The following is a 16472-nucleotide window of genomic DNA, read 5'->3' as shown; positions in this document are numbered from 1 at the left end:
CCAGTGTAGGCGCTGTGCTGATTAGTCCCCCGCGGGAATAGTATGTCATTCCATTGCTCTGTCCTGATGTTGGAACTCAGGAAACCCAGGGAAATGGCTCAATGGTATGACCCTGAAACCCAGAACAGGTTGCAGAAAGACACTTACACGGGGGAAGGGATTCCTAGCGAAGACTAAGTTACTCCTGAAGGCGGGGTCTTGTGTGACTAGACGTCCCTGTTCAAGAGTCTAACACCTTGAGCATCTGGGAGACCCAGAGGCTGGTTGGCCACAGAGTCAGGCTGAAATCATGGATTTTCTCCCCTATGGAAGGAGGGCAGGCGAGACTCAAAGTAGTCCAGGGAATACAGTGGGAACCTGGGTTCTCGGCCCATCACTTGACATCCCTGGCTTGCAGAAGGGAACGCGAATGCCCCCCTCCCCGCAAGGAGACTCAGGGAAGCCAAGACAGGGGGTATGGAGAGCAGAGTGGCTCAGGTGGGCAACTGGGGACTGGACTTCAGCAGCTAGGCACTTTAGATCCTCAAGCATCAGCAGAGGCTGCTCCCCTGACCCCGCAAGTAGCAGGGGGGTTGCTGAAGGGAGAGCTCCTAACCAGCCTCCCAGTAGACTTCACACCCTCTTGGAGAAGAGAGAGCAGTTGATCATTCACTTACCTACTAATGACATCTCCCAAACAACTCAAGGCCTCACGTGACCTGCTAGGCACCTCCAGTTTTCACAGGGGACATGACTGAGCCAGGCCCCCAGGAAAGAGCTGGGATTGAACAAGTCTTCAGCCCACCCAGTCTGGGTCAAGGTCTGGTTGGGAGCAAAGCAGGGAGAGCAGCCCCCTCCACCTGTTCGTTCCTCTAGTTCGTCAGCAGGTCTGAGAACAAGTACAAGCGGATGAACAGCAGTGAGCGTGTCCGCATTGTCTCGGGGAGCCCGCTGGGGAGCCTGGCCCGGTCCTCGCTGGACGCCACGAAGCTCCTGACTGAGAAGCAGGAAGGTACGGCTCTGAGTGCCACCCACAGGCCCGGTGGCCGCAGAGGTCTGGGAAGCCATGAGGTTCTGGAGAAGGGGAATGGGGATGTCCGCTCCCTCAAAAAGGAGGGTGCCACCTGAGACAGCCTCCAGGGGGGTCCAGCCTCATCTGGGAGGACCAGACAGCCTCCTGGGGTGGCATCCCCGCCAAACTTACCTATAACGAATACTCACGCTAGCTACTTTGAGCCCAGATGCCTTAGTTAATTGGAGCTGTTTGCTGTGAAGCGTTTACTTATTGATTCTCTCCCCACTGAGTGCCTCTAGCCATTTATCAAGCAGGCAAGAGGCTTATCCCCATGGAAGGGAGAGGAGTAACTATGGGCTACCCACTCTCCTCAAGTCCACCCTTCCCTCGGCCTAGTCTGCTCTTGTCCTGCTCTACCTACTGGGCTCCTCCTCCAAGCAGCCCTCCCTGTCTACCCTGCTGCATGCCCCTTTCCTTGAGGACTCAGCAGCATCTGAAGTAATCAGTCTGCTTCTTACCTGTGGCGTGTCTGCCTCCTCCCACCACACCCTCCCTGCCATGGGCGCTCCAGGAGGCAGGGCCATGTCCTGCTTGTCTGCCATCACCCCTCTCCCAGGGCAGGGTCTGACCCACGGTTTTTTGGCGAATGCTCCTAGATGGCTGGCATGCTGCCTGGGCCCTGCAGCTTGCAGTCCACAGTTGTCTTCAAGAGCTAGCCCCCCAGAAAAGTTTTCAAGGCTGTGTGGGGTCAAAGAAGCTCAAGGTCAACCAGGGCCCTGGTGTTTCTCACCCCAGTGGGGCAACTGGTGATCTCACAGCCAGCCCTTTGCTGTCCCCTCCCAGAGCTGGACCCCGAGAATGAGCTTGGCAAGAACCTCAGCCTGATCCCCTATAGCCTGGTGCGCGCCTTCTACTGCGAGCGCCGCAGACCTGTCCTCTTCACGCCCACCATGCTGGCCAAGGCGCTGGTTCAGAAACTGCTCAACTCAGGGGGCGCCATGGAGTTCACCATGTGTAAGCCAGGTGAGTGCCCACAAGCTGCTCCAGGGAACCCACCCACTGCCCTGCCTCTATCCAGGAGGGAATGGCAGCACATCCTCCTGGCCTGCTGCGGACAGGAAGGGGGTTTGCCATTCACATTTCTATGGAACAGTGGCCCCCAGGAGACTTGCCAGGAGGCAGGGATAACAGGCCTTCCTTTCCTCATTTACTCTGAGAGTGACCTTGAAGGTCACAGGTAGACTCAAGTTGGGATCCTTCCTCCGAACCTTTATGTGGAAAGCAATCCACCCCATCTCTGGGGGCCTCTGTATCCTCTTTGGGGAGTAGCTAGGGGACAATGATAATACCACCATCCCAGACAGAGTTCTGAGCCCAGGCCTGGCTGTGCACTAGAATCAGCCTTAGTATCGTTTGCATTAATGCTGAATGTCCAAGTCCACCCTGACCAACAGACTGTCCAGTGACCAGGAGTAATGTAATATAAAAGTTACCATTGTAACTAGTTAAGTGTACACTTCCGCGGCATTATGTACATTCACGTGCAACCATCACCATGTCCACCTTCAGGAACTTTCATCTAACAAAAACTGCGTTTATTACACACTAGCCCGCCCCTCCTCCACAGCCCCTCCCCACCCCAGGTAACCACTATTCTACTTTCTGTCTCTATAAACTTGACTCTAGGAACCATAGCATGGGCTCCTGCAGAGCTTGCCCTTTGTGCCTGGCTTATTTCACTTAGCATGATGTCCTCAAGATTTACCACATTGAAGTGTATTGCAGAATGTCCTTTTTATGACTGAATAGTATTCCATTGTGTGAACGGGCCACATTCTGGTTACCCATTTATCCACTGGTGGACATTTTTAACTGTTTCCACCTATTGGCAAGGGTGACTAATGCTGCTGTGAACCTGGGTGTGCACCTATCTGCGTCAGTCCCTGCTTCCACTTCTTTTGGGTGTAGACTCAGAAGTGGAATTGCTAGATCGTAGGGTTATTCTGTGTTTTTTGTTGTTGTTTATTTTAAGCTGCTACCCCCTTTCCATAGCAGCTGTACCATTTTATGTTCCCACCAAGAGGACATCCCACATCTCCCACATCCCACATCCCATTTCCCACATCCTCACCAACAGTTTCTGTATTGATCTTTTTCAATAATAGCCATCCCGAGAGAGTGTGTGAAGGAGCAGTGTCAAGATTTTAAATATACTTTTTTGCAGCACAATTACATACAGTGACAGGCCCCCAGTGCAGTCCAGTGAGTTTGGACAAAGCTTATACCCAGCGACCACAACTACAGCCAAGACACAACTCTGCATCCCTCCGAGTTACCCTGTGTCCCTCCCTCCACCCCTGCCCCAGGCATGTGTTTATCTGCTTTCTGTCACACATTAGTTTGCATTTTCTCCAGTTTTCTATAAATAGAATCATGTGGCATGGCATCTTCTGTATCTGTCTCCTTTCCCCCAGCATAATGTTTTTGAGCTCCTTCCACCCTGTAGCTCCTGATGCTAAGCAGGGTGCTGTTGGCGACATGTCTATCAGAAATGGTTTATTCAGAGCTTCCTGGTGGCTATTCTGTGGGGCCACATCTGCACACCAGCTGTGCAAAATATTCCCTACAGTCTGGTCCCAGATCAGAGCCCCGTAAGCATGAGCCGCTGCTGCCGTAGCTTGCCTTTATCACAGGTGTGCTTGCTCAAACCTGTGATTCCTGGGTTGGCCAGTTCTGTCAGCAGCTGAGATTTCCAGGGATGCCCGACTGCACCCACCATGCCCACCTTCTGCAGTTTAGGCCCCTACAGTCCCACCCAGGAGGGCTGCAGTGGACAGCACGGCTGGTTGAAAGGATTAGTCACATTCTCTGAGGTGGTCTACAGCTTAGGCCTTGCCCTGCCCCTCACCCCTCTGCTGTATCCTTTGGGACAAGTAAACCCTTGTGTCTCTTCACCTGCAAGACCAAGATAATGACAGCAACTTCCACAGAGGCCAGGGGCTCATGGAAGGGCAGAGACTGGTTTAGGGCTGCGCCCAGCATGGGCTTAGGATTCTCTTCTCCCTCCCCCCAGGTAAAGCAGACAGGGTGCGGGGGCCAACACCTCTCTGAGCACCCACCTCTTTTCTTGACATGGCTCTCCCAACCCTCCCAAGTCCATCTGTTGGACTTAGAAACCTTTGAAGCTTGTGCACCTGCATGGCCTTCTACCAACTGACCCCTGGGAAGCAACACCCCTTCCAGGGAGGCTCCAGGAGAAGGGCTTCACCTCTGCCTCAGGCGCCAAGCACTTTCCGTCAGTCAGTAACTCTAAGAAAGTGAAAATCAAAATCAACAAAAAACTATGAACCAGAGACACTCTGTGGGGAGTAGGGGGCGGGAGGGGAGGGATTGGGGTCAAAATAAGGGGGTTGCAATTGTATGGGGAATATAAAAATAAAATTTATTTTAAAAAATAAATAAATAAAATAAAAAATAAATAAATAAAAGGCTTTAAAAAAAAAAAAAAAAAAAAAAGCCTGATTTGGGAATCCCATTTACCTCTGAATTGACATGCTTCCCCTGAGTGCACTCACAGCCAAGTGGCCCTGGTGCTGTCAGAACAGGCCTTCCAGGCTTTTCCCTTCCCCCAGGCCACCAGAGCTGCTCCCCTGCTAGCTCTCCCCCAGGTCCCTTCCAGCTCACTTCCTCATGTACTCTTTTGAACCAGGGGGCTAGTGTGGGCTCCTCCAGGCCAGCCTGGACCTAAGCAGGTAATTCCAGTCATGCTTTTACTCTGTCTTCCTCTTTGGTAGAGAATCTGAGGCCCAGAGAGGTTCAAGACTTGTTCAGGGTCACCCAGCCAGCAGATGGGGCATCTGATACACACCTCCTCTAGGAAGCCTGCCTGCTTCCCTCCCTCCCCACACTTTGTTAATGCTGCCACAATCAGGAGCTCATTACTGTACTTCCTATATTGTTTTATAATTATCTGGCTCCCACATTCTTCTCCCAGCTAGGTCATAGTTTCTCAAGTAGAACAGATATGTTTTTGTCTTGTTTTTTTTTTATTTTTAATACCTGACCCTTAGTGGGTTTCTGGTAATTGTTGAATTAAGTCAGCGGATAGGAGGATGGATAATGGCTAGATGGATGGGTGGATGGGCAGGTGGATGGGTGGAGGATGGATAGATGGATGGGTGGAGGATGGATGGATGGATAAATCCATCAATGGATGGCTGGGTTTGTGGATGAGTGGAGCGGGAAATTCTTCACGATGGGTGATTATGATGGGTATTGCACCACAGTGCCTGAGCGACTTTGTCCAAGGAAATGACTTACTGAAAGCCAAACCACAAGTTATTACTTGCCGGTATTTTGTGGGCTGCCATGGGCGTAAGAAGTGTGACGTTTATCCTGACCTTTGGAAGACTCAGTCTAGTGGCGGAGACGAGATTCATTTACATGTGGCCAGAACCGGACCAGACACTGAGTTCCTCCCAGCTCAGAAGGGGGCAGGCAGGGCTTCAGTGGGACGATCCACCCAAGGCCACTCTGTGCCACCCTCACAGCCTACCTCTCTCGGCAGATGTTGTCACGAGAGATGAGTTTCTCAGAAAGCAGAAGACAGAGGCCATCATCTACTCCCGAGAGAAGAACCCCAATACCTTTGAATGCATCGTTCCCGCCAACATCGAGGCTGTGGCAGCCAAGGTGAGGGAGGCTCCAGGAGCCTGAACAGGCCCTGACACCCAGCCCATTATCTCTGCGAGCCCACCTCAGCCATGGACAATGAAGGGTCTCACTTCCTGGTGGCCAAACCTTTTCCCTTTCTCTCTGCGTCTCCGCCTTACGCTTCTCCCCTCTCCATGCCCTCATTCTCTTGCTGTGATGTGCGTTTATAATGTGAGACCGCCTTCTATTTCTGATGGCTTCACGGTGCTGGTGTTCTAGTTCACATTGTTTAGGGATATGTGTGTGTCTGGCTGTGATAACAAGGGCCAGAGATAGCGAGCAAGCGTGTCAGACAGAGAGACAAGTGGGTGGCAGGTACCGTGTTGTCCAAATGAGGGAAGTGGGGCACCATCAGAGGGCTATTGGCAGCCATGCAGGGAAGGTGTCTGCATACAATTTAGACTCTTGTGGAGCCAGGCATCCTCCCTAAGCACTGAGTTCTTTCTCATTCTAGGACTTTATGAAAGCAGAGTTCTCAGCCTGTGGCAGATGGGTGCTGCCCCAGAGGCTAAGTGGCCAGTTCACAGGGGGCAGTGTCCTTAGGGATGTCAGGATCAGGTGCCCAGCCAGGAACTCCTGCTGACGGTCACTCCTGCCCCCTCCCCATCTTGTCGCTTCCGCAGATAAAAGCATGGACAGAGTTATCAGTCTTGAACGGTGTGCTTGTTTTCAAAACCAGAGACATAGCAGTTTAGAGAATCCTGACAGCTGGAATGGATAGAAAATGAGTGGGCAGGGTTGGAGCTGAGGTACTTTAGCTGAAAAGATGCCATCAATGAAGCTGTGCTGTTAGAAGTCTGGGTCGTGCCTACCCTGGCAGGGAGGGGGTGCAGTGACCGGAAGGCTCAGGAGCTCATCATTTCTACCTCTGAACCCGGGTTGATTCCACCAGTAGGTTGGGTTAGTGGTGAAAATTCGCTGAGCTGCGAATTTAGGAGCTTAGTACTTAGGAGCTCATGCACCTCCACATTCTACATGTTCTATTTCAGTGCAAAGGTGGTGTCAGGCAGTACCCCAGGCTCAGGACGGACACACAGGTTCATTGTGGATTTGGGCAAATGGATAAAGGAATCTTGGAGCCCTTGGTATAGTTGACAGGGCTTTAATGCTGAAGCAGAGAACCAGGTACAGGCAGACCAGTGAGCAGGGAGGCATGAGGGAGGCAGGGGACCTGGGGGGTCGGCAGCAAGCAAGCCGCCTAGAGCCCACAATCTCCAAGCTTGTTCTCTCTGTCTCTCTCTCTCTCTCTCTCTCTCTCTCTCTGTCTCTCTCTCTCTCCCCCTCCCATAACCCTCCCCGAATAATGATCTTTGTGATGATCTCCTTACTTATAGGTACGTGTGCCCCATGCTCTCCGTCTTCTTGGCCCCCGGTGTCTGTGCGTGCCTGGCGCTCACGCTCCCAAGCACTTTTTGCATTAACACATATCACATGCGGGTAACACACCTGGAAGGGAAGCAAGACTACAGGTGGCGGCCATAGAATCTAGTGGCCGGAGGGCAAAAAAGAGCCCAAGCCCCTCTATTTTCCCTACAGTGGTTAGTTTTTTTGTTTTTTTGTTTGTTTGTTTTTAAAAAGCAAGACCAGAATGGCTCTTCAGAAACAACGCGCTCACAGTGCAGGGACTCGTGCTTGCAATGCGTGCAGGACACGCAGCCGCCTGGCTTGCCCCTGACCAAGCTCGCCTCCATAGGCCAAATAGAGGAGCAGGTGTTCTTGATTCCGACTTTGATTTTTATTAAAACTCATTTACAGCACCTGACTCACCTCAGGCTGGGTGCCTGGCCCCTGCCAGCACCCATCGCTGCACCCAGCACAGTGGAGCCAAGAGTCCAGATGGATAGGTGGGGGCCCAGCTGTCTCTTGGATCCAGGGTTCCCTTGGGTCATTCATACCCCGGCTCAATGAATCTGTGCTGTTAGGAGTCTAGGTCATGCCTGCCCCAGCAGGGAGGGGGTGCAGTGACCAGAGGACTGGAGCAGGCCGTTTCTACCTCTGGACTCAGGTGCTAATTTCACCAGTAGGTTCAGTTTGCGAACTGGTTGCACAAGAGACCCTTGCCCCCATCTCTGTACCAAGGATCCTGACCCTGAATCTGGAGCCACCCCAGGCACCCACATGGGCTGGAGGGGGCCTGCTGCTGACCGCTGGCCCCTGTGCTTACAGAACAAGCATTGTCTGCTAGAGGCGGGAATCAACTGCACGAGAGACTTGATCAAGTCCAGGATCTACCCCATCGTGCTCTTCATCCGGGTGTCGGAGAAGAACATCAAGAGGTTCAGGTAGGGCTCCGAGATCCATCCTTTCCTTCCTGCCCTGACAGCCTCTGGGTTCTGGCCAACAAAGGCCTTGGTCGGCTTCTCCTCATCCCCCCTTCACTGCAGTGAATCTTTCTTGTATGTCAGACTCTAAATACAGGGCCCGTTTCTGGTGGGGACAAGTACTGAGAGGGACAGTGGGGTGCTGAAGGATGTAAGCTGTGAGGGGAGCTGAAGTTGGAGCATGGGGGTGCGGTGGCAGGTGCTAGGGGAGAGGTGCTCTGGGTAGAGGGCCAGCTGGTACAGGCAGTGAGAAGGGCAGAGCCATGAGAGGTGACCTTGCAGTTTAGGGGAGTCCAGATCGCGTGGGGCCGTGTGGGCCACAGGAAGAGTGTGGTGGTTTATTCTGAGATGGGAGCCACTGGAGCTTTAGAGTGAAGGAGTGACCTAATCTAACGTGGGGGTGAGTGGCTCCCTCTGGCTGCTGTGCTGAGACGGTTGCTCTGATAACCTGGCAAGAGATAATGATTCTGGGACCCTGGTCCTGCCTAGAGGGTGATGAGGAGAGATTCAATTCCGGGCTCATGTCCAAGGTCGAGACTGTGTGATTTGTTGAAAGGTTGTCTATGGCGTTTGATAGAGAAGAAACCAGGCGCCACTGAATTTGGAGTCTGGCTCTGACATACATGGCACGACCCCTGACTCCTGCCTTCCTCACACATGATAGCATGTGGGACTAGGAGGAATTGTGCCCCTCTGTCCTTTCACCAAATATTTACTGAGCGTCTATTGAATGTCAGCCCTGGGGAACCTATGAATGAGCAAATGAGACAGAAACACCCACCTCACCCCACATTTATTCTAACAGTTGCTACCCAAAAAACAAATGCTGGTGAGGATGGGGAGAAACGACCCCTGATGCACTGCAAGTGGGAATGTAAATGGTGCAGGTGCTATGAAGATGGTATGGAGGTTCCCCCAAATATTAAACAGACCAAATGATGCAGCACCCCTCTTCTGGGTATATGCCCCAAAGAATTGAAAGAGATACTTGCAGATTCTTGTTTTTTAGTGCACTATTCTGAGTAGCCAAAAAGAAAAAACAGCCCAAGGATCCACAGATAAACAAAATGTAGGCTCTATATCCAGTGGAATATTACTCACCCTTTTAAAAGGAAGGAAATTCTGTCACATGCTACAGCATAGATAAACCTGGAGGATATACTGCTAAGTGAAATAAGTCAGTCACGGAGGGACGAGTATGTATTCTTGTGTGAGGTTCCTAGAGGAGTCAGATCCAATGAGACAGAAAATAGGATGGTGTGTGCTCGGGTCTAGGCAAGGAATAAGGAATTCATGTTCGTGGGCATAGAATTTTCAGTTTTGCAAGAAGAAAAAGTCCTGGAGATTGATTCCATGGTGATGTGATGTTCAACATTACTGAATGGTACACTTAAAATTGGTGAAGATGATAAATTTTATTTTATGTGTACTTTACCATAACTAAAAATTTTTAAAGACTTTTGTAAATCCGCACCTCCGAGGAATTCCATAGTGAGCAGAATTAAAAGGGACACTATACTTAATGTGCTAGAAAGCAAGAGACTCTATGGAGAAACAAAGCAGGGGTGGTCCAAGGAGAACTGTGGATCCTCTATAGGGTGCCCTAGGCTCTCTCAGGGGGTGGGCAGAACAGCATCTGGGCTTTGTCCCGCACCATGAGGTCTAGCCCAGCCCCTCACTCCTGCCTGCAGGAAGATGCTGCCTCGACCTGAGACAGAGGAGGAGTTCCTGCGGCTGTGCCGGCTAAAGGAGAAGGAGCTGGAGGCCCTGCCGTGCCTGTACGCCACGGTGGAGGCCGACATGTGGAGCAGCGTGGAAGAGCTTCTCCGTGTCATCAAGGACAAGATCGCAGAGGAGCAGCGCAAGACCGTCTGGGTGGACGAGGACCAGCTGTGAGGCAGGGCACCCCTGAGTCCAAGTGGGACTCGGGATGGATGTCAGGGCCCCACTGGTTGACGCCATGGGGAGGAGGGGGCAACCTGCTGCCCCCAGAGCTGCCCCAGCCTGGGGGGTTCATCCTACCCAGTTGTGGAGCTGCTCCAAAGGAGCGCCCAGGGGCAGAGCAGCTGTGGGGGTGCTCAGACGGAGCAGGGAGTATTTCCACCCAGGGCTCCCCTGGGGTTAGCAGGGAGGCAGGGCCAAGGACACAAAGCCAGGGCAAGGCCAGCTGGCCCCCAAAAGCCAGAGCAGCAGTTGGATGTAACTCATGGAATAGGGGTACGACCTACTGGGCAGGGGCCCTGAAAGCCAGGCAGCCACCAGCCCGCAGACACTTGAAAGGCACGTTCCCAGGCAGGACAGATCGGGAAGGAAGGAGACATATGTCATGCTATTATTTTTCTTGCATTAAAAGTTCCCCATTTCCTTGTTTTAAGTGTTTTTTTTTTTTAAATGTAATCATTTACAGAGGTTTTCAGCTCTTGCCACCTTCCTAACCTGCAGACTGCTCCCAGAAAGCCTAGTTCATCTGTGTGATGAAGCGAGGGTGACATACATCCCAACTTCCCAGGGCAGGGCTGATTACACCTGGGTTTGGGGCATAATTACCTATGACACCCCTTTGACTAAGATACCTCGTGATTTGGGTAATTGCCTAGCAGCCCAAGAAAGCACCTGTCCTTCCTCAGGCAGCATGGGAGTTCTTGCTGTTTATGCACCTGCATCCCCCAACCCAGTCCTAGGCCAGGCCCCCTACAAGCTCTCCCCTCACATAGTTGTCTTTCAGTATATAGTGTTCCACATGCAGCCTTGCTTCATCCTGGCTCAGGAGGGACCACATGGGATAGGGCCCTCTGGTGGGTTTGCTCCCACTGCCCAGGGGCCGGGAACTGCAGAAAGCTACACTTCCCTCCACAGCAGATAGCAAAGTCCCTAGGGATCCTAGAACCTTCTCCTTGACTTCCTTGATGCACTCATTCCAGGTCTGCACCCAATAGGGCACAGCTAAGCCAGGCCCGGCCCAGCCTTACACCATGCTGGCGATCCAGCGTTGGTAGGCGGCAAGCAGGAGTTCAAACTTAAGTCTGTGGGGCCTCCCCAGTGGCGCAGTGGTTGAGTGCTGGGTTGCGAAGCTGCCTGCGACCTCTGCGGCGCCGGTTCGATCCCCGGCTGCTCCCCGGCCACCGGAGGAGGGTCCCACATGGCGCGCTAGACCTCTCCTGCCGCCCCGCTGCTCCCCTCAGCAGTGTGCTTCGGTCTTTCTGCCTGCTCTGCTCCCCGCTCTGGCTCTGGTGAATTCTCTCACCCTCCCGTGCTTCTGAATGTACCCAGTGCTTGTATAAACAAAACAAACAAACAAATAAATAAAACATGCCTCTATTAAAAAAAAAAAAAAAAACATTCAAACTTAAGTCTGTGTGTGTCAACTGCTAGTTGACAATCCAATATCCACATCCCCCTCTTTAATACCAGAATCTAGATTCTATTCTGGGAAACTGCACAGTTTCCCAACCTCCTTTGCAGCTAGAGTAGTCAAAGAAATGTACGGAAAAGTTTAGGAGAGAGACAAAGCAGACAGACCGTCCTTCCTCCAGTTTTGTGCGTGGAATGCAATGTGATAGATGGAGCTCCAGCAATCATAATGGATCTTGAGATGGCCTTGAGAATGGAAACCCTATGCCAAGGATGGTGGAGAGAAAAAATAGAAGGAACCAGTCACTGATGAAACTTTGGAGACCAGGACTGCTGCTTGGGTTTTTTGCACATGATACCAAAATAAATTTTTATCATGTTAAAGGGCCACATTTCAGTTATCAGTTATTGGCAGCCTAGAACAGTTCCTAGCAGATATAGGAACAACCCTTTCCTGTATAATATTAGGAGCAGGGCATGAGTTAATTATCTCGAAGATACTTGCCACTTATTCGAGGTATGAATTACTAATAAAAGATCTCAATAAATATCAAAAAAAAAAAAAACCAGTAGTATACACCTATTGCATTTTCTGGCATTTCAACCCTTGGAGGTCAAATTAGCACCACAAAGACCAGGAGGTGTAAGTGGGGACCTGAGGCCCTAGGAGGGCCTACTCCTGTCCTCCCCCATGACTGTCCATCTCTACATCATCAAGATCTGAGTTTGCAAGGGAGGGCAAGCCCTTTAAAAATAAGCAACATTCCTCCAAGGACCAGTTAGGAAATGCTTCCTTCTTCAAAACAGCCCCCAGAAGCAAGTTGGATGCACTGGGTCTGAAGAGCCCTTGATTGCAGAGGTCCAACTGCAGTTATTTAGGAACCAGAGAAGCCACCATGGGAGGCGATGTGGCACTGGGAAGGTCTTCTGCTTCCATCTTGTTAGAGTTTTAAATTAAACAGTAAATTTTCCCCAAGCAGAGGCATTCGTGTTTCTACTCAGAAACTGTGCTTCCTTGTAAAGTACTTAGAGCCAAGGGGACAGACGTGACTAGAAAAGAGGCCCGGAGTAAAGGCCTGCTGGTTTATTTATACTTATTTATTTAACTTAAGAATTCTCAGGTTGATGTGCAGAATAACCAAACTCATGACTTGCATATAATTTATGGGGGACAAAGGGAAAATGGGCACAAGGAAGGGTGGAATGGGCCACAGGTGAGGAACGATATCTGTAAAGAATTTGTGGGGAGAGGATTCCCCCCAAGTAATTTTACCCAGGCTTCAGAATGCAGACAGTGGATTTTACATATGTTAATAAGATGGGGTGGGAGGAGAGAGGTCAGAAATGTGGGTCTGTGTTCCCTTGCTCCCTGGATGAAATGGTGAAGTCAGCAGGAGGCTGGGGCTTGGCACAGGGGGATCCATCCACATGAGCATTTCAAAGGAGACCCCTGGCACCATCTGCTCTCGCTCTGGGCTTCTATTTGTCAGCCGCCAGAAATGGGAAGCCCTGTGGCTGCCTAGAACTGAGAGTGGAGCTGAGCAGAGCTGGGCAGCGAGTGGGGAGACTGACTAAGCTCTCTGCAAGGCCCAGCTGTAGTCGAATTAGCACATCAGGGTCTACAGACTGAATTTTTCCTTTGGAGCCAGACCAGGGCTCAGGCAGCCTGCCCCGAGATGCACAGTGGGATTGCAGCCTGCACAGAAAGCCCGGGCCCCAGGCTCTGGAAGGCAGCCTGTGCCAAGCTGATAACACCAGTGACCTGGGCTTGGTCTACCTCGAAGGACACCAGCCATGCAGCTCAGCGCCCTGGAAATCATGTTGTATGTGTAGCCCTACACTTTACTAGAGAGAAAATCCTGACTTTCTCAGATTCCCTGAGCGTTCTGAATCCCCAAAAGATTAAATACTGCAGCTCTTGGGCTAGGCAAATATTAATATTTTTTTAGCTCCTATTCTGTGCCAAGCACTTTGTAAATGTTATTTTATTTACTGTCCCCAAAACTTCTCCATCTCACATTCTCATATATGAGAGAATAGAGGCTCAGAGAGGTAGAGTAATTTCACCAATGTCACACAGGTGGTAAGCTGGAACTCTGCCCAGGTCTGATGGATTTGCCAACTAAGGTCTGCATTGGATCTTCTGTCAGAGGTGCTACCTAGGGTCTTGGTGACATCTGTCCTCCCTTGGCTCTTCCAGTGGTGTCTGCATCGGTGACTAGTTTGGGGCCAGCTCACAGGATGATTAGATAGAGAGGATGTGGATTTCCTCTCTGAGCACTGACTGAGCAGACCTTGAGTTTCTACCAAATCAGGTCACAATCTGGGAAACTGGTTTCTTGTTCAATTCAGAAAAGGGGCTACTTTTCTGGCAGGAGGGGGATAAAATTAAGGGGGGGGAACATCTTTGAACCTTGGCATCATGCCATCATACTGCCCTCAAAACCCTCCGCATCTGCTGGCCTCATTTTCCTGTGTGTGTCTATCCGGGTGGGTGTTCTCATCTAGCCTGCTTTTCTCCCTCTCCTAGATTTTTCTTTGGCACTCTTGCCAAGGTTCACCCGGATGCTATGGGTACTTGATGGGAGACTGTTTCCCAGAGCCTGTTTCCATGCCTTTTAGCCCCCCAAATGTTTTACAAGGATCCTGTCTGCATTGCAACAATAGCAGCTCTAGTGCTGGCCTCAAGATCCCCACCCCTTTCAATTCCTGAGGGCTTCAGGGGAGACCTAGATTGAGCCCCAAGAGAACTGAGGTTATGTACCTTGGCCCTCACCCCCATCCCCATTTCTTGGACATCTACCTGTGATGAGCCACAGCGGACAGGACACAATGGCCCAGGTGGGCACTGTCCCTAATACAAGACTCACCTCCTGCCCTCACCCCTGAGAAAGACCTCATAAGGTTGCAACAGATAAAGGAGGCCACAAAGTCTTTGACTCCACCTTCCAGTTGGGGTCTATTTACCTTCCCCTCGACTCTCAGATATCCTTTGAGAAGGCTGGCAACTCCCGCATCGCCATTGTCCCTGAAAGCCCTAAACGGCCCTGTTAGAAGCAGGGGAAACCACATGGGGAGGTCCCAAAACAACAAAGAGAGGGAAGGAGTGAGCTGGGCCAGCCCTCCACAGTTCCCTCAGGCACCCAGCAGGTGATGGAGACCAGCTCGATGCTCCAGACCCATCTCACCATCTGGGTGACCCCAAATGATATCAAGTAGGGCAAAAGGTAAGTCCTGCCCACAGAGCTGAGATGCAATAAAGCTCAAGACTTGTCTTAAGCCTCTAAATTTTAGGGTCATTTATTACATATCAATAGACCCCTGGAATAGGGACATAATGATAAAAGCACCAAACTCCAAGCCATCCAAGTCTGGGTCCCAATCCTGGACAAGCCATGTGCCTGCTATGTGAGCCAAACAAGTAGCTTGACCTCTCTGAGTCTTCGCTGCCTCATCTGTTTAGGTGGTTGCCTAAGAGTTAACCCAGGAGAGGGCACCTCCAAGTCTGAGTGCCATCTGCTGTGTCCCCAACAACTTGAGAGAATGGTGAGGATGCTGCAGATCAGGAGACTGAAACTGCGGCGTGAGGGGGTAAATCCAGCTCTTCCCACTCCAAGTCTAATAACTCCTCTCCCATCTCTGCTGGAAATCTAGGGTCTCTGTTTTCCATATCCCTGTCCCACTTTCCCCAATTTTTCCAAGTTAAGGTGCCTTTGGGTGTTCTTCCCAGAGTGTATTCTCACCACTTCTTGTGAGCTTTGCCTCTGAGTCTGACAGCCTAGGACCACAGAAGTCTCCAGAAAGGGAGGGGGCTGCTCCAACTGAGGTTGAACCCTAACTTTCAGTTTCAATTTCAAACCCCAGCAACCCAAACTGAAAGCAACAGGAAGTGCCTCCCACCTCTGTCCTGGCTCCCCCCTACCCGCCTCACCCAGGCCAGCTTGCTGTCCACAAGCCCAGATGTTCCCTCTCGGGTCACGGGCTATGAGTCACTGGAGAAAAAGGAGAAGAAAGGCCCTAAGAACAGTTCCAACCTCACGGGGCTGCCACCAGTTGGAGGAAGCTGCAAACTCAGATCACCTGCCCAGGCGTACCCGCCAGCGACTGTGCAACCTGGAGGGACCCCACCTCTCAGGCCAGCCGCATGGAACTGGGAGCCACAGACCAAAGAGAGGCTCCCAAAAGTGGAGAGGCTCACACAGGCTTTTAAGCTGGAATTTTGTTCCATTTGCAATGGCTAAAACATTCATAGTTCAAAAGTCACACATGATAAAAGGTCCTCCATTTAAAACTCCCTCCTCTGCCCAGGCCCAGCCCCAGTCTCCCGCTACAGACTGAAACCACTTGCAGCGGCTCGTGTGCCCCGCGAGTCCTGCATGGGTGTTCTCACTCCCCTGCCTGCTCACACCACTCTGTGCAGTGTTGTTTCCAGGAGCACGTCCCGGCCTCCCTGATCTGTACCGGCGCTGTCCTCCCCACGGCCGCCTAGTGTGCCCTGTCTGGTGAGCCCATACCCCCTTCAGCCAGCCCCTGGTGGAAGGTGAGCTGAGAGGTGTTCAAGGAACAATGCCCCTCCGAGTCATTCTATCCAGCCTCTGCAGGAGGGACGCACGTCCAGAGGGTTATGATGTGTCAGCAGGTTGAACCCTGAGGGCCCCCCCACAGGGGCAGCGTCCTTTCACGGGGCCTGGGTTTCCATGGCTCGTGGCCAGAGCAGCCTGGCGCTCTGGTCTGGGACTTCTCTATCTGGCCCGTCTGATCTGTGAGGGCTGTTGGCATACGACGAATAGCTGATGCAGCCTCAGCTGCACTTGGCAGTTCTAAGACCCTGACCTTGGGGTTGCTCACTGCTGCAAAGCGGTGTGCAAGGTTTAAGAGCTGCGGCTCCTCCAGGGGAGTCGGGGCAGGGGGCTTGCGCTGGGACCCCACTCCACCTCCAAGAGATTACAGACTGACCCCTCCCGCATCCTGAGGTTACTAGCGTCCTCAGTGAATGGCCTCTTCCCACCCTCCCTGACTGCCACTTGGCCAGAACCTTGGGTGACATCGGTTCTCGCTCTCACTCTCGCTCTCGTTCTCACTCTCTGTCCCTC

At 51.8% G+C, this 16472-nt stretch overlaps 1 protein-coding gene across 1 annotated transcript in view; it reads left to right on the top strand.

Annotated features, from left to right (window-relative positions):
• The window catches only part of CARD11 (caspase recruitment domain family member 11), a gene marked incomplete at its 3' end in the record, with an annotated part of 31893 nt that extends 21969 nt beyond the window's left edge, over positions 1–9924 (top strand). Inside the window, exons 19-23 of the mRNA XM_084251324.1 lie at positions 856–991; positions 1838–2017; positions 5562–5686; positions 7874–7989; positions 9720–9924. Of these exons, the coding sequence (XP_084107450.1) occupies positions 856–991; positions 1838–2017; positions 5562–5686; positions 7874–7989; positions 9720–9924 (762 nt within the window). The remainder of the gene's footprint in view (positions 1–855; positions 992–1837; positions 2018–5561; positions 5687–7873; positions 7990–9719) is intronic.
• Between the last annotated feature and the right edge of the window lie 6548 nt (positions 9925–16472).

Source organism: Talpa europaea (assembly GCF_964194135.1).
Source record: "Talpa europaea genome assembly, chromosome: 12".
Taxonomy (NCBI): domain Eukaryota; kingdom Metazoa; phylum Chordata; class Mammalia; order Eulipotyphla; family Talpidae; genus Talpa; species Talpa europaea.
Note: the sequence above shows the minus strand (reverse complement) of the source record. Positions and strands in the feature narration are given on the sequence as shown.